The 18,793-nt window shown below is 40.3% G+C and overlaps 1 protein-coding gene across 5 annotated transcripts in view; it reads left to right on the forward strand.

Moving 5' to 3' along the window:
* Window positions 1-16,581: 16,581 nt before the first annotated feature.
* The window catches only part of hspa12a (heat shock protein family A (Hsp70) member 12A), a 67,916-nt gene continuing 65,704 nt past the window's right edge, over window positions 16,582-18,793 (forward strand). For all 5 annotated transcript variants that reach the window (XM_088086474.1, XM_042502091.2, XM_088086476.1 and 2 more), the window contains exon 1: window positions 16,582-16,987. In XM_088086474.1, coding sequence (XP_087942600.1) covers window positions 16,945-16,987 — 43 coding nt within the window. In that variant the 5' untranslated portion in view covers window positions 16,582-16,944. The remainder of the gene's footprint in view (window positions 16,988-18,793) is intronic.

Genomic DNA, 18,793 nt, shown 5'->3' on the forward strand with positions numbered 1-18,793 from the left:
TCCTTGGCGCCTCATTAACTTTCAGTATTTAAAAAAAAAAATCTGTTTTTTTTTTCAGGTGTGAAGTTTGTGTAAGGCTTAAGTACCTCCATTAGACTAAACTGGTGTGAAGACATGTTCAGTTCATACCTGTAAATATCCAGCATGGTGCAGTGTGCTCAGACAGGCTGCTACTGGACCATGAATGTTTTCTTAAGGGAGGCACAACATTGCAAATACAACTGATTTGTCAATTAATCGATTAGTCGATGGACAAAAAAGTAATCAGCAGCATTTTTTTATAATCGATTCATGATAGTGATGGATTAAATTACCACATTTTTGTTACAAGCTCCTCCAATTTGAGGATTCACTGATTTTATGTCACTGTAAATGGAATATTTTTGCATTAGGAAGTGTTGGTCAGAAACCAGGCAGGAACAAAAAAAAAACATAACATAGATTAACCCTCTGAAACCTGTGATGATGTCGCTTTTCTTTTTTGATGACTTTTCTTGTGCTGCCTTCAGATGCCTTTCATAAGTATTCCAACCTCTAAACCCTAAACATATTGGTGCAATTTCTTTCAGAAACATGGGGAAAAAGGCAGTGGGCAACATGGTAAGAATTGCTCTTCACTAACTACAAGAAATAAGTAGATTATTTTTTTAAATATGATAAGGAAAAAATAATAATAAAAGCTAGTCAAGAACTTCATTTATAACTATCATAATTACATATTTAAAATGATGTTACAAAATTCTTATAATTTTTAATGACTTTTTCTGTCTTTCTTTTTTTTAAACTACATTTTCATTTAGGTTTTTTTTCTTTGTACTCTTTACTACTTCTTTGGGTCATTCATTATATTCCGTTGCTCATTGCCTTCTTCTGATGGTTTTGACAGAAATCAAGACAGTTTTCTCAATTTTCAATCAGTCATGATAATGAATTGTAGCCTGACCTCCAAAACAATAGGCTATTAACTAGCATTCACCTTATCTGTTGTACATGTGCATTCAGTAGCCAGAAAAAAATTTAAAGCTCAGCATTGTCAAGACAATCCTATCATGCAATAGCGGTGATCACTGCATGAATTTCATCTCTGGCAGTATGATAGTGCACATGAAATGATGCAACACTGGAGTCATGGGTCAGAGTGATGATCTTCATCTTACTGTATGTTTATGCAAGGATCACATAGACATCATAAAATTTTGCTGAAGAATACTGAAGAATATACATGAGAGTTTGTCCTGCTTCAGCGTATTATCACCAATTCACCCTTTTTGCCCTTCCAGTCAGAATCCTCTAATCAGGGCTGTCGTAGGATTTTAGAAACACTGAGATCATGAATGCAAATCACCTCAGCACCACCGTACACCCTGCACATGACATTTTCACCCAGCCAGAAGAAAAAAACCTTGGTCAGTTTTTGCTGTTTTATTTCAATTTTATGCATAAATGTAACTGTAAATGACTGGATATGATTCTGGGCGGAGAAATACTATATCGTTATGTTATGTATTCATTTCTGAACTAAATAATATTTTGAGATATGCTGTCTGAAGAAAATATTAAAATCAGCCTCTTCAGGTAATAATAGTCCCAAAATTCCCAGATACAACTCAACATGTGTCAACAACGTATATAACACTGTCCAGCAGACTCAGACACTTGGACACTATCTTGTTATAGTTATAACATAAATTACATTATAATAGTTATGATATTTACTCACCTGAAACAAAAACCTGGAACTTTGTTACTCCACCTAATTTCCCATATCTACAATGGATGACCAAACATGTTTGATTTATATGTAATCATGCTCTGATTGGCTATTCTTCCAGCCCATAATCAAAAAGGCCAATTCACCACTCTAAATTATGATGCTGGGATAGCTGTCAGTCACACATTTGCACACGAAGGCAGGCTTCCTGTGCCAAGGGCCATTACATAGAAGGCTGTGGTGCCTCGAAATATATACTCAATGGTGGTGAGGTGTTCGGTTCTCAGCTGAGCTGTGTGACTACTGATCCTCTGAGGCCCTCATGTGGTCGTTAAAGGTAAACCTCCCTCCATTTGTCATGGGCTCAGAACATTGACATCAACACATCCTTCTGCCCAATATGCATTAGCATGCCACAACACGCACACGCACACACACTAACAACAGCAACAGTAGTAATGCGGAGTGGCAGTGAAAGATTTTAAAGGCTGAAAACACAGTGCAGTGATCTTATCAGATAGACAGTAGTTTTTCTCAGGGGATGCACACAGGGTTAAACCTGTTTAACTGACATGAGTTAATTCACCATCATTTTTAAATAATGTGCATACTTTAGAGAGGTAACTCAGTACATCTCTAGGTATCAATCTCATGAAATACAATCCACCATGGGCAGCAACAATGAATGGTAATGTGACATGCTCTGCATGTATTTTCTGTTTATTTCAATGCTTTTCTATCAAGGGTTTTTCTGCTTGTTTTGATGAAAGTGTAAGTCTTGTGCTGGTCTTGTGCTGTTAGACTAACAGACGTTGAGCAGTGCAGCACTGGAGTAAACTGCAGTAGGAAAAAGACACATTCAGTGTCCTTGACATATGCTGCTGGTCTCCTGAATTCTGTTTGTGATTGTCATGGACAGAGTCAGGAGGCGTGAGCATCCAGTTTGATGACCTTACTGGTGCATATATCTACTTTTTCCCGATAAGGTATGAAGCATCATCAACATGTGACCCTCAGCACACACTAAGGAGAGTAAATCAGCTTTTGGGAGAGTCAGCCTGTACAAGTCTGAGACCTTTGGTACTTTACTGGAAAACAGGGGATTGCCCTCTTCATGTCGGCAAGAAGTGGAGACATTCAAATACTTTGGGTTATTGTGAGGCTGAGAGGGAGATTGCTACAGTATTGGTAGTAATGTATACATTGTGTTTGTTGTGGCATGTATGGTGTAAGATTCCGATGTCAAAGCAATCTTTTGTATCTACATGAAACACCACTAGACAGCATTAGCTAAGAATGCAGCCAGATAGAACTGGTCATAATGTTATTATATGCCAGTGGACAGCTGGACAGCACCCGCCATGCAGCCTGGTTTGCAACTAACCTTGGACTTCCTAGCAGGGGTCTAGTGTTCGCTTCCCATCTGAATGTGACAGGGTTTTTTTCTACACCTTACCATGTCCCTCTTTTCCATAATCTTAACCATCCTTGCCAATGTGCATTTGTTGATGTTGCAGTGTTGGTTGCCGTGTGCTTTTGTTGCCTAAATATAACCACATGCAGCATCATTCCACCATATTCTTTTCTGGACATCACGGTAGCCTGGAACATAAATAGCAGATGCAGAGGGATACCTGCAGAATAATACAAAACGTAGACGCTAAAGTCCACTGTAAAGCAGCAATATGTGACAACTTGGGACTAGGACATGTTGTTCGATCCGTTCTCTTTCAGTCTACATGTCAAAGTGAAGTAGGACAAGATATTTAACCCTGAATGGCTATGCCATTGGTGTGTGAGTGTGTGTGAATGTTTATCTAGTGGTGCAGTTGGCTAGAAGCACATTCTTTGCGCTGGTCAGCAAGCGATGCTACTCCTTTACTCTGCTCTAATCACATTTGGGGCTCTATCTCTGCTGGCCTCTGTGTCTTTGTGTGTGCATGTCTGTGTTGTCAGTTTCTTTCTCTCACACAACTGGCAAGTATGTGGAAGCATGGTATAACTTGGAATGTGTTCCAGGAGCTTCACATGAGGCCATAAGCTTTGGGTACTGACAGAAAGAAATGCGTAATCAGATACATGCAACAATCACCTTTTGCCGCTCTGTATGATTTTTATAGCTTCTCTTCTGTCAGATGCTTGCTGGTAGTTGCTTTTTTATTAAGTCCCCACCTCACCCACACACTGTGCCCAGCAACAATCTGAAATACAGCAAAATTATGAGAAAAATCTAGCTGTAGGCAGCAATCATGAGCTAATAGTTGCCTTAGAGGGCTTTACCACAGATGACATCCCTCTGACCTTAGACCCTCATATCGACTAAGGAAAAACTCCCCCCCAAAAAAACTGTAACGGGGGGAAAAAATGGTAGAAACCTCAGGAAGAGTGACTGAGGAAGGATTCCTCTTCCAGGATGGACAGACGTGCAATAGATGTTGTAAATAACAATTAAATTACAGTAATGTCATAAAGGAAAGAGAAAGAGAAAGAGAGAAAAAGAGGGAGAGGAAGATAGATGCACAGCAATAATGGTAACAATAACATCATATAACAATAGTGATAGACATAAAATTAATAAATGCAATACATGATGCATGTGATGTTACATGCAAGTATTGCAGGTGTTGATAAGGGTCCCGTGTATATATTTATAGTGGAGCATGACTCATAATAATGGCAGTATAAGGTCACATCGAGCTGGATCACAGCATCTGCACAGTCTAGGCCCATGACACAGGCACAGCCTCAGACAGGACCATAGCAACAGCATAACCAAAACCCAGAACACAGCATGAGCACAGCCAAAGGCGAGAACACAGCTTCAGCATAGCCATTGCCACAATCCAGGCACAGGCAAGATTGCAGCCAAGATCCGGAAAACTACAAAACAAGGGAGCTCAAATGCTCCGAAGAAGAAGCCAATATAGTGTAATGCAGTAAAAAGACAAGAGAGAGATGGAGGGAACAAGAGAAGGAAAGAGGAGCTCAGTGTATCATAGACAGTCCCCCGCCAGACTAAACCTGTGTCAGCCTAACTAGGGGCTGGTCCAGGCAACACGAGCCAGCCCTAATTGTAAACTTTATCAAAGAGGAAAGCCTTAAGGCTACCCTTAAAAATTGGAGGCTGCCTCCCTGACTGAAACTGGAAGATGGCTCCATAAACGAGGAACATGGTAACTGAAAGCTCTGGCTCCCATCATACTTTTGGAGACTTTAGGAACCACAAGTGCATTTTCAGAGCGCAGTGCTCTTGAGGGCTGATAGGGAACTATGAGCTGTGACAGATAGGACGGAGCTTTTACAGGGAGTCAGTGTAAAGAAGCTAAAACAAGAGAAATATGATCCCTTTTCTTGGTTCCCGTTAGAGCATGTGCAGCAGTGTTCTGGACCAGTTGGAGAGACTTTAGGGACTTGATGGGGCAACCGGATAATAGGGAGTTGCAGTAATCCAGCCTAGAAGTAAGTAATGAGTGCATTAATTTTTGGGCATCTGTTTGAGACAAAAAGTAGAAATTTCAGAGACATACAATTGTTTTAAAAAAATTTAAATGTATTAAAACTAAAATAATTTTGGCTTTTGTGATTTGTACAAAGCAGTAATAATGATCTGGCTGAAATGGGCTTGTTAAAGTCCAGGTATTGCAAATCCAGTGATAATAAAAAAAAAAGTAAAGAACATACTTTCTGTCACATCAAAGGCTTAATTTGAAGGATAAATTTGGTAGTTGACCTTTGACCTTTGGTCACTCCCGCTTGGTGCCTTTTGTATGACAGCACTGCGCTGTTTTAATATTTACATGATAATCAGATGGTATTTTTATCTCTCTCCACACACATACACACACACAACATATACATACAACTTATCAGGGAATCATATCATAATCACGACCGTAGAAATTACATTAACAGAATCAAAATGTGTTGTGCCCACAAAAATATAATAAAAGGTGTTGTTTTGTAATATTGCCCCGTGTATTATTACACAGCTCAACTTTAAGTAAATACTATGTTCACTACCTTTCAGTAACTGTCACTAGTGCTCCGCGCTGCTCACTGATAACCGGTTGTTTGAATACAGACCGTAGACTGTATATATGGCCTCTGATACAGACAAGGTAAGACGTCCATATTACAGGCTTTACAGCCAACAGCGTATGGATGTATTGTAAAATGGTAAAAATGATGAATTATTATTCAAGAGTTACATGTGTGTTCACGCTAGTCCCGCAGGTCTTATGCGCGTTCATTTTATGTCTGGAGAAATACCGAATTCCAAATCTTTATTTGGAAAATGGCACATTGTTCGTCTTTAGGACTTCATTTTTTTAATAATGGATATTAAAAAATGTATTCTGAAAAGTCAACATCTCCCCCAAAAAATTATCCAGTGATTTAAGGAGACCTCTTCCCCAATGTTAAGCAAATGGGGAAAAGTCTTTCTGGGCCAGTTTGCATCACGTGACGCTGTAATTCCACTTTCGGGCACTATGTAAATTTTGCTTCAGAGCTTGGTACACTTCCTGGTACCTGGTACTGGCCTGGCGCAAACACATAGGCCCAACCCCTTTTACTCACAAGTGTCAGGTTCTCACTCTAGTCTGGAAAAACTGTATCCGGTTGTTTAATAAGACAGTTGTAATAGCTGTGTGTGTGTGTCTGTGGGTTGAATGTCCGGTGGATGACCTGTAGGCTGAATGGAGCAGTAGTAATTGAGGAAGTGTGTGTGTGTGACGTGTACAGAGATGCGCATTTATTTATGATGCTTGTAGCGGGCGCTTATTGTTTAAAAGTAGTAATTAGGAAGTGGCGGGATGAGATGGACAAAATACTTGTATGCAGATGACTCTGCCGGGGTGTCACACACAAAGACGGATGATCCATTTATTTTGTCTGCAGAGAGGCCATAATTGTAAAAGTAATTTAGGAAGAAGAAGAAGGAAGTGCTGGACTGCAAAATATGAGAAGGCTTGTATGCAGAAGACTCTGCTTGTGTGACTTGGACAAAGCGACTCAAATTTGTCTTAACCTGGGGGTATCAATGTAGTTATTGATCCGAAGCCTCCACATCTCTCCTTTAAAAATGCTCACTCTTGAGGAGCAGCCTCAATCTCAGTGGAAGAGGACTTGCTAGAGCTGCAGTTCTGAAGATGTCATCCAGTATGTTTTTTCTTTCATACTTTAATATTTTTTCCCAAATACTTTGCTTTACTTTGTTTTACACTTATTTTTGTTTTAAACAACCATAAATACTTCCTTCAAGATGGATCATCACAACTCATGCTGAGTGAGTATTAAGTCTCTGCAAATGTATTTATTTAAGAATTTAAATGTAATTTATATTATGATATACTTCACTGCTTCAGATTGTATATGCTGCGATAATATCCCACTTTTATTGCATTGCAGGCACACCAGTTGTGAGCCCCAGTCAGCTGGTTGAATACTGTTAGTCTAAATATTTGTTATTAAACCAATATGTTTTCATCGTGTTCCTTTACTCTCACGTATCACCTTTTATCCGTTGTATTGACATTCTGTCTTTTTATGTGTCTAAAGGATCTCAAGAGACTTTTGAGTGAAGTCAAGAGTGGGAATTTGAAGGTAAACTACATTCTACATTTTTTACAGTCTTTCAAGCGTGCAAGACTTCTTTTACCAAGCAAGACCCTGCGAGATCTTAGTGTCCTGATCTTAGTGGCTGAGGTATATAAGAAACAGTCTCAGTTCACAGACTGCAGTAGGCCCATACACAAGAGTCTTGGTCTGGTCATTGATGATACAATGAGGTGAAAAGTGCTTGATCACTTGAAAAGTGATTAATGTCTTAATGTTTTCAATGTTACATTTGATTTAATGTGAAACTGCTTTAGTTTGTTTTATTTAGGCTTGGAAGAAGCTGAAGTAATAGAATATATTACATTGAGTTCTGACTCAAGAAACTGCATTTTGCAGCAGGTGAGCTTTTTTAATTTTACTTCTTAATTTTGTAATAGTATATATTTATTACATGCCTAGGATGTATACTTTAAAATGTGACCTTTTCTTCATGATTTGTAAAAAGTTATTTTTCAAGAGGCTCCAGTGGAACCGCAGATATGAGCAGAGGCAGTGGCAGTGGTAGAGTAAATTGTGACAGAGGCAGAGACAATTGTGGTGGAAGATTCAGACTCAGAGGAAATTGTGAATGTAGCACCAGTTGAAACAGCAGATGAAACAGCAGGTGGCCTTTAATATTTTTATTTCTTAATTTTGCAATTGTATATATTTATTCCATATCTAAGATGTATAGATTGAAATCTGACCTTTTCTTAATGATTTCTAAAATTATTTTTCAAGATGCTCCAGCGGAACTGGGGGCAGGGGCAGAAACAGAGGGAGAGTCAATTGTGACAGAGACAGAGACAATTGTGGTGGAGGATTCAGATCAGGTTGTAATCGCTGGTGAGAATCTTTACTTTATTTGAGTTTTGTTTGTGTTTTAATTTGATTATTTGAATTCGATTATCATTATTTTAAAAAATACAAAAGTTTCATCAGAAGAAGCAGGGGCACCACCAGCAGGGGCACCCCAGCAGCAACAGCAGCAGTAGCAGGGGCAGCTCAATCAAGCGCAGCAACAAGAACACCACGGACTGCTGTAGGGCGCAGAAGACCCCTTGTTGGAGGGAGAAGAAGAAGAAGGAGGAGAAAAGGACAACTCTTTGCCAGCCTTTGGCTTATTGTAAGTGAGGAGTTACCTGAATTCCTTGTGCAATATACTGTAGCTACAGCAAAATATTTCATGCAAAATAAAATAATAAAAATTCAGATGGGCATTTGAAAAGCAGCTTTGTCACAGGGTTTTATTACTATTGTTAATCATGGGTGAAAATAACAAAAGGGCTCCACTCTCTGATCTTCAACATCTCGAAAATTTGGAAGAGGCTTGAAATGTCCTGGCACAGCCTTTTACCAGTCAGGCTTGTGTTCGGTTCCTTCAATCAGAAATTGATGCTCTGACGCATGATATTGTTAGACAAAATGATCCAGACTCCGACAAATTACAAAGTCAAAGTGAAACAAACTCAACCCTCAATAACCCCCCTCTTTCCGATCTTCAGCATCTAGAAAATTTGGAAGAGGCTCTAAATGTCTTGGTGCAACCCTTTTTCAATCAAAATAGTCTCTTAGTCAATATAGACTTAAATGATCAACAACCTGGGCCATCAAACATGGGTATGATGGGTGGAGGAAATGCCCTACTAACGCCTAGAATCATTCACAGAAATAATTTTAACAACGTTGAAATTAGACAGTTCGTGCCACATTATGTGGTTTTACAATAATGTTATGGGCTCTGCACAAGAGTCGGTACATAGAGCCTTATCGCACGCAAGGCAGGGGGATGTGGTGCAGCTAGAATTAAGGGGAGAAAGTCTTCAAAATAATGTCTCTGTTATCGTTAATCACGACAGAGACGTGACGCTAAACGAATTTCATAAATCTTCTTGACAGGTCAGTACAATCTAACTTGGCCATTATGACCACTTTAGAGCTAGTTGTGCAGTTGGTGCATAGTCCTCGCGGCAACACAAAAAGAAAACTTGAACATATTTTAGACAGCAATATTGTTAAGAATAAAATGTGCTGTCTGCATATAGTCAGCAATGCTGATATTTGCCATTATCCTAGCACTTTTGCTGTATCTCAATTTAAACCTGGATGAGGCCTGCAAAATACAGAATCAGATTGGATTATCTCCCCATATTCCTGTGTCCTTTGGCTAAATTACTAAATTTGAGCAGACCCTTGACTGTAAAATCGTAGTGTTTTATAGAGCAGAGGGTGAGAGAGCGCTTTCCAAATTTCAAACATCTAGTGGGAAACACGCTAAAACAGTTTTTCTCTCAAAATCCACTTCTATGGCATAACTTATCTGAAAGCATTCCTACAAGTCGTGTGTGAATATTGTTACACATGTTATGACCTCCACATGAGGCACCACTGCGCAGGTCATTGCTTTGTGTGTTGTACATCCAACTGCGTAAAAACAAAAAGACAAAAACACAATCATGTGCAGCGACTGTAATAAGACCTGCTTTTCTACTCACTGCTTAAATGCACACAAATCACCTAAATATCACCCTAAAGCCAATAATTTGCTCAGTTAATGTGATACCAGTAAAAAGTGTCTGAAGTGTAAATTGACATATTACAAGCCTATCACACTCGAGGAGGCTGCACTCAAGTGCACACGTAAAAAGTGCCCTATATGCAGCGAGCAAATTGCAGAGGATGATGACAGGCACTTGTGTTTCATGCAACCACTGAAACCAGAAGAAAAGCATTCTGACTGGCTTCAGCTGCTTCTTACTTGTCTGTGACTGAAAACTTACATAAGTTTTACAAAACACTCACAGTTGTCTTCTCCTCTCTGCGGTTTTTGTATTCTGTTTAATCACACAGCTGCTCACTCACTGTTAGCTCATTAGCTACTTTAGCTTTAGCTTTGGTTAGCGATGGCTTCTCCCTGCTCTTCTCCCTCTTCTGCTGCTCTCTCCTACTCAGTGTGTCAGATGTTTAGTTAATCCTCTGCCTCCTTTGATAGTGATAGTGGTACCTGTAACAAGTGTAGTTTATTTGCTTTGCTGGAGGCGAGGCTTAGCTATCTGGAAGCGCAGCTCTGCACCATGGAAAATCCCTCTTTAGCTGCGATAGTTAGCAAGCCCCCTGTAGCCCGTGTTGACCGACATAGCGTAGCCTCTGCTAGCCGTCCCCCGGCATGGGTGAGCGAAGCATAGAAAGCATAGTAAGCCGAAGCCCACAGTACACCTCCCACTGCCCCTTCACGTTTCAAATAAGTATTCCCTGCTCAGCGACACACCGGCTGAGGACACAACCCTGGTCATTGGTAGCTCTGCTTTGCGAAACGTGAAGTTAGTGACACCAGCGGCCATAGTCAAATGTATCCCTGGGGCCAGAGCGGGCAACGTTGAGTCAAATTTAAAGCTGCTGGCTAAGGCTAAGTGTAAATACAGTAAGATTGTTATTCACATCAGCGGCAATGACACCCAGTTACGCCAATCAGAAGTCACTTAAATTAACATAGAGTCGGTGTGTGAGTATGCAAAGACGATGCTTTAATCAGACAAAGTAATTATCGTAGGGGATTTTAACATTCACATGGATATTAATAGTGATAGCCTCAGTTCTGCTTTCTCCACACTTTTGGATTCAGTTGGCTTCAGTCAGTGTGTACATGAACCCACCCACCACTACAATCACACCCTAGATCTGCTCTTAGCATATGGCATTGATATTGAAGATTTATTAGTCTTCCGGGAGAATCCCGCTCTGTCAGACCATTATTGAATAACTTTAACTGAATAACTCTAATTTTTTTATTACTCGACTACAAGCCTCGCAGCAAAAGTTACCTTTCTAACTGTCAATCTGATTCAGCAGTGGCTAAATTTAAGAAATTGATTCCTTTTGCATTGAGATCATTACCATGTCTCACAGTGACTGAGAATACTCTACTAACTTAAGTCATTCTCAAATTGACTGTCTCGTCGAAAATGCTACTGGCTCACTGTGATCAGCTCTCGACTCCATTGCATCTTTCAAGAAGAAAATAATGAAACAAAGAAAATTAGCCCCATGGTTTAACCCCTAGATCTGCAAATTGAAACAAGCATTGTGAAAATTTGAAAGAAATTGGCGTTCAACTAACCTCGTAGAGTCCCGCTCAGTCTGGCCGGATAGTCTAAAAATGTATAAGAAGGCCCTCCGCTATGCCAGAGCAAACTATTACTCATCATTAATTGAGAAAAATAAAAACACTCCCAGGTTTCTTTTCAGCCAGGCAGACTCAGAATCATGGCTCCATAGAGCCTTGTATTCCTTCGGTCCTAAGCAGTGATGACTTTATGAGTTTCTTTCATGATAAAACTATAACTATTCAAGATAAAATCCATCACTTCTTGCCCTTAAATGACCTGACCCTGAACTCAGGTAACTTGGATATGGCAGCAAGGCCTAGAATTTATTTGGACCGTTTTTCCCCCATTGACCTTCGCCAACTCTCTACTCACCCATCCCCAGGAAGCTTTACCCTTATTAGACAATTCTTTATTAGATATAATCAATGCATCTTTATTAATGGGCTGTGTACCACAGTCCTTTAAAGTAACTGTCATTAAACCTCTTCTAAAGAAAGAGATTTTAGCTAACGAGAGACCGATATCTAATCTCCCCTTTATTTCTAAAATTCTTGAGAAAGTGGTTGCTCATCAACTCTGTGACTTTCTCCAAGATAATAGTTTATTCGAGGACTTTCAGTCAGGCTTTAGACTTCATCATAGTACAGAGATGGCACAAGTAAAAATTAATAACGACTTATTTATTGCTTCTGATTCAGGTCTGGTCTCTGATTTAATCCTTTTAAATCTCAGTGCAACTTTTGACACCATTGACCATCAAATCTTGCTGCATAGAATGGAACAGTTAATTGGACTTAAAGGAACAGCACTTACCTCGTTTAAATCTTACTTATCAGATCGTTCCCAATTTGTTCACGTCAATGATCAATCCTCCGTGCATACTAAGGTCTGCTTTGGAGTGCCACAAGGTTCTGTGCTTGGACCTATCCTTTTTACTTTATATGTGCTTCCTCTAGGCAACATTATTAGAAACCCCTCTATAAATTTTCATTGTTATGCTGTCAAAACGCAAATGTATCTATCTACGAAACCAGACGAAACTGATCAGCTATCTAGACTTCAAACATGTCTTTAGGACGTAAAAACCTGGATGAGCTGTAATTTCTTGATGTGGAATTCAGACAAAACTAAAGTTATTGTTCTTGGCCCCTAACACCTCAGAAACTCCCTAACAATGTAATTTCTCTAGATGGCATTACCTTGGCCTCTAGCACATCTGTAAGGAACTTTGGAGGTTTATTTGATCAAGATTTATCTTTTGCCTCCAATATAAAACAAACTTTAAGGACTGCTTTCTTTCACTTGCGTAACATCGCAAAAATTAGACATGTCCTATCCCAGGTAGATGCTGAAAAATTAGTACATGCATTTGTCACCTCTAAGATGGATTACTGTAATTCCCTATTATTCGGTTGCCCCAACAAATCACTTCGGTCTCTCCAACTGGTGCAGAACGCTGCTGCACGTTTTCTAACGGGAACCATGAAAAGGGACCATATTTCTCCTGTTTTAGCTTCGTCGGAACCAGGGCCTTCAGCTTTCATGCTCCTCTCTTATGGAAACTTCTTCCAGTTTTGTTTGGGAGGCAGACGCTGCTTCCACTTTTATGACCTTCCTCTTTGATAAAGTTTATAATTACGGTTGACCCAGGTTGCCCGGACCTGCCCATAGTTAGGCTGACATAGGTTTAACCTGCCGAGGGGCTTTCTATAGGGGTCAGAGAGCAGTGGGGACTAACACTGCTCTCTGACCTTTATATTTAAGCCAAAGTAGCTTATTAGTGACCCTAGTTTCATTAGTGTAAATATTCCTGAGACCACCACTGGGTCTCCATGGCAACAGCGTTCATGGAAAACCTATACTTCAGAGGGAGGCATCATTAAGGTCTTAAAGGTTTTGTCACCAGATTTGAAGGCAATCATATACAATCTGTAGGAGCATTCCATCAAAGAAGAAAGCGTGTAATTTCCATGACATTTCATGTTGCCAGTAGGGGGCGCTAAAAGTAATGGTAATGGTTGTCATGTAGATGTGTTCAGGGCAAGACAGTCATCAAACATGTGAAGTTTGGTGAAGACTGGACCATGTCCCTTAGAGTTATAAACTGCTTACTGGTTAATAGCGAGACATGGAAATGATTGGCCCGGTAACAACCACACGATGTGACGAAAACTCACAAATGTAATAACTTTTAATGTCCCAGGCCTTCTGAGAGGATTTTTAAATTTTGCAGTCAATCGGATGAAATCTATAGGAGAAGACTGAAAAATTGCAAGCCCTGAAAATACGCCAATATTGCACATTCAATTCAAAATGGCCGACTTCCTGTTGGGTTGAGGGTAAGAGGCTTTTTTGTAGGTCTTGGACTGTTACACATGCTTACCAAGGTTTGTAGCTCTAGGTGAAATGTATTGCAGGGGCTGCTTTGTTGAAATCTGTAGAGGGCACTACAGAGCCATTTTGGCACATCAGTGCAAAAAAAAAAAAAACATATCACATTTTAGGACTTCTGATGTGTGTGCTAAGTTTGGTGAGTTTTGGTGCATGCCTTGCCTCTCAAAAAGTGCTTCCAGTTTTATGGGGAATAAAGCGCAAGTGTAATTCCTGTGCATCATGAAGGTCTTTACAGTACTCTAATTGGATATGAGGTCAATTAAGTTAACCTGCTACAGGGGAAAAATCAAAGAGTAAAAAAAAGTAACTTCCTGCTACCAATAGGTGTCGCTATGAGTGTTCTGTTCTTCCTCAGTGTACTCTCTACGAGCATGTGTTGAGATCAACAGGCAGCTAAACTCTTAACTATACTATTTCCTCCAAGGAACAGGCCAGTGTTGTAGTTGGCAGGCTTTTATATAGCAAAGTGTGAAACTGAAAATACAAATACGAATTCACATTAGATATGAGGTGAATTACAGGTAAACAATAAAGTAATTAACAAAAGTGGTAAGTACGACTTAAATATTCTTTTCCCGGTACAAGTATAACATATAGGTACATAAAAGGTAAGTAAAAACTAATTCAAAATGTTTTAACACAGAATTTTCCCCTACAGTATCATCAAGGTAAGTATGACAATACAATTTTCACTTTACAGTTAAACAAAGGTAAGTATGGTAATCTATCATCTAATGTGAACAAATAAGCACTACAGGTCTATAATTAGCTACTATGCATCAAGTAAACAGAGGTATTAGCTGTAATACATTCAACAGACATGTCACAATTAGCCAAAAATGCTCTTCTATACTTAAAAAATCATTAAATAATCACTTGACAACACACCTAAAACACTCCAGTAGTGCAAAACTTACAGATGGTGCCATTTAAAGGAAGGTACACAAAGGGATGGCAGTGAATTGAGCAGGCCTCATGACAGCAACATGTTCGACCTAGAACTAACAAGAGAAAACACACTTCCTGTCTAGCTTCTTCTTCTGTGGATCTTACAGGAAGTATAAAATCTACAGTCTGCACTACTTAAATGCACCACAAGGGGGGCTTAACTTTCCTGCAGTTACAACACAATGAGTAAGATTCAAAATTGCACTGCAGATGTCTTCAGGCCTGGACTCTTATCAAATCTGTGAAATTTTGTAAAGATCTGAACATCTGGAGCGAAGTTACAACAGTTTTTGATGTCATGTCGAAACATCCAAATTGTCCACCCGACTTCAGTAATGCCTTTCAACGAAAACTCTCAATATTCATTTTCAAGCATCATCAACGTCTTTTTTGAGACCATTTTGAGATCAATCAAGTCTACCTGCTTGGAGCTGGACATCTTACTGTAAAACGTTGCCTTTGTTGTGCCAATAGGTGGCGCTCTCATTATCACTTAAAATTGTTATATAAATGTGTTCAGGATGGGACTCCTGTCAAACACGTGAAGTCTGGGTCATATTGGACCATTTACAGCAGAGTTACATACCACTTCCTGTTTACTTCCTGGTTCATGGCAGAACATGCAAATCAGATGCCTCATACAGATCACAGGGTGTGATGAAAACTCATGATTTGAATAACTTTTGCTGTCAAAGGTCTTATGAAGGTAGCCATAATACTTGAAGTCAATCTGATGAAAGCTCTAGGACAAGTTCTCAAGATTACAACCCCTGAAAATGGCCAAAAATACACCAAAATTACAACTTCAAATCAAAATGGCTGACTTCCTGTTGGTTTTACGGTATGGCCCCAAGAGACTTTATTGTAGGTACTGGGGTGTTGCACAGGCCTCCAAAGTTTCAGAGCTTTAGGTAAAATGTACTGCAGGGGCTGTTTCGTTGAAAATCAGTAGGGGGCGCAACTGATCCCAACTGATTTCCTCCCACCCATGCACGAGACCATTAAAATATCATTTTTTTCACCAGACCTGATAAGTCTGCAAAGTTTCATGACTTTTTGAATATGTTAAAGCCCTCAAAAAGGCAAATCATTTGAGAGAAAAATAATAATAATAATTAAAGCTGCAAGGAGCGATGAACGGGTGCTCGCACTTCCACGCATGTCGAGGCTACTGGTGGGACTCTGAGTGACGCAATCATTCATCAGTGAAAGTCAGAAAAAAGTATGCAGAGAGGTTGGACCACAGTGAGTATTAATAATAATAATTATAATAATAATTCCTTCAGTTTCAAGAGGGTCCTTGCAACGTTTGGTGCTCGGGCCTTAATAATTTCAAGGATTCCAAGAGCGTCCTCACACCATTCGGTGCTGGGGCCCTAATAATAATAAGATATGTACAGTATGTACAGAGAACAAACAAACAAAACGCCTAGAAGATTGTGACAGCAGAGCTGAAGGAGTCTGTTGGAGAACGAGCTCTGTGAATAGTGTCATGAAGGGGATGGGATGGATTGTTGGTGACAGACAGCAGTTTGTTCAGTTTTCAGGTAATATTCTTTTAAGTTTTTACTAATTTCTAGCTATTTTTTGGGGCCATATGTTACGTTGCTCATTGCCTTCTTCCCATGTTTTTGAAAAAACTCAAACCAGCTTGCTTAGGTTTCAAAGGTTTAAATCTTGACATCCAACTTGTGCCTATTTATCCATGAAGTTTGTCCTTCAGATCTCAGTGCTGGCCTGACTCAGTGCTGTGTGTGTGTGTGTGTGTGTGTGTGTATGTGGGGGTGGGGGGGTGCAGCATCCCTGTCGGCGGTGCTGAGTAAAGCTGCAGACTGCAGAGCGGCCAGCAGCAGCAACAGCAGAGGGACTCTTGGCCAGGACAGCCGTGAATTTGGAGGGAGGGGCGGACAGAGCAGCAGCAGTCTGGGCTCCAACATCCTCTCAGCGAAGGTTCACCACCCCCCCGCCTAAAAAAATCTTTTCCATGTGCTCTCTGACGCCCTTCTCCCAACACAGGAAGCGGCAGGGCGAAGTGAACTGAAGGAGACATCGAATTAGCGGCGCGGAGGCTGTTTGTGTTGAAGTTTTTGTCGTTTTTCGGCCCGGTGGGTTTCCCAGTCCGGCAGGAAGATTGCTTGGTGTAGCTGCATCGGCGAGAAGGCTCGGGAGGAGGTGAAACTGCGGGATATGATGACTGAGAAAGAGACGGCGGCTGAGAAGATAATATCAGGTTAGTTTTTAGCATTGGCCATCTCTGGCGTGTGTTTCGGTGTGTGTCTGTGGGCCCCCCGGGGGGGGTATTTTGTAATTAAGGTGTTATTCACAAAGACTAGGACAGCGGAACCGCTGTGCAGGCAGGGTGAGCTCTCCAAGGACAGCCGCAGTGGAGCTGCCAGGACCTCGCCTACCGGCCTGCACCGAGCAGGGCTCCCCACAAAAACATGGCGATACCTCAACTTTATGACTCTTACTCGTGTTTTCTCTCTTTCTGGGGGTTTCGTGATCATCACCGGAGCACAGACGCGCCTCAGTTTGCTCCTCCATAACGGTGCAGAGTTTGGTCACATGACCCGTCCCACCGGAGTTGTGACTCAATGCAGCAAAAGTCTGCACCATGTCCTCAGGTATCGCAGTGTGCATCCTCTGCCCAGACTACTGCCTGCTGCCGCTGCTGTCTGCCCGGGGCAGGGCACCGAGCTGCGGCCACAGGCAGTGAGATTCACGCTTAAAGAAGCCCAGTATGTTTAGTCGGCTCAATGGGTAGATGGGAGATTAAAGTTATCACATTCTCCTGCCTACATGCCGTACCGTGATGACATCAGGCGAACTCCAGTGGAATATCTCTCGTTTTTGGTTGCTCGCTTGATCGAAAGCAGGCGCACATAACAAATCCTAATCATGATGCAAGATTCTTTGCCAATACTCCTGCTGGACCACTCGGCATTTACCTGATACACCAGGCAGCGTTTATGCTTTTTAAATCATGTTTCAAATATGCGGTTTCTCCATGATTTGACATAAGTATCCACCGTGGAGGGCGACAGTGAGCACTTTGCGCCATTCCTATCAAGTATTCAATATTAAAGACTGCCAGATGATTCACTTTTATATAACGATACTTTAAGTAGCTTTTACTAATGAGTATGGCATCATAACAGTTAGTAATCTGTACAGGCCTTAAAGAATTAGGCAAAACATGTTCGGAGTTTGTTCCTCCTCAGAGATACCAGGACTAACATTTCAGGGGGCTTGGGAAGGCTCAGTGTTATGTAATGTAACTGAGTGCCATGGAGACTGCACCCCAGGAGCATTTCTAGGATTTGAGATTGAGATTGGGGGCTTGGCCTGGACCTCTGTAGGAAAGAAAAATCTTGCAAAAAAAAAAAAAAAGAAATAATTGCAAGGCATTTGTTGATTTGTTGTCCTTAATACTTTTTGGTGACTTTTTAGTAAATATATAAAAAACTGTTGGCAATTTTGTTTTTCTTTAACACTTTTTTGTGAGTTTTTTTTTCTTTTTTCTTCTTTGAAAATGTTTGCTTTGTTTTTCCTTCAAAAAGTTCAAGAATTTCCTTTTCCCCTTAAAAACAGCATTTATTTCTTTAATCTTTGGGTGTTTTTTTTTGTTTTTTTTTTTAACACTTTCAGACTTTTTCTTTCCATAATTTTTTGTGTGATTCTTTACTCTAAAAATGTTTGCCTTTCTAATTTTTTTTTTAATTTTTGGTAAAGGAAACATGCTAAAATTACAAAAGTTATCATAGCCAGAAACCTTAAAAACATAAATCATGAGTTATAAAATGGTACTGGAGAGATTGCAGATGCCAGTGCTGTGTTGTGTTGTCAGCCAAAGGACAAACTGTTATTGTCACTTAATTGTGAGGGCAGAGCTTCATAAATGGTGCAACATGAGAGATTATCACACTGCACAGGTACCATGTAGGTGTGTGTGATAAATGAAGTTGCATGTGCCACCCATATAGTCTGAAGATATCTGTATGTTGCTCAGTAACTTTTTAGTCTAAACTATAAATGA

Source organism: Plectropomus leopardus, chromosome 13, assembly GCF_026936395.1.
Source record: "Plectropomus leopardus strain MGB_pleo_1.0 chromosome 13, ASM2693639v1, whole genome shotgun sequence".
Classification (NCBI taxonomy): Eukaryota; Metazoa; Chordata; class Actinopteri; order Perciformes; family Serranidae; genus Plectropomus; species Plectropomus leopardus.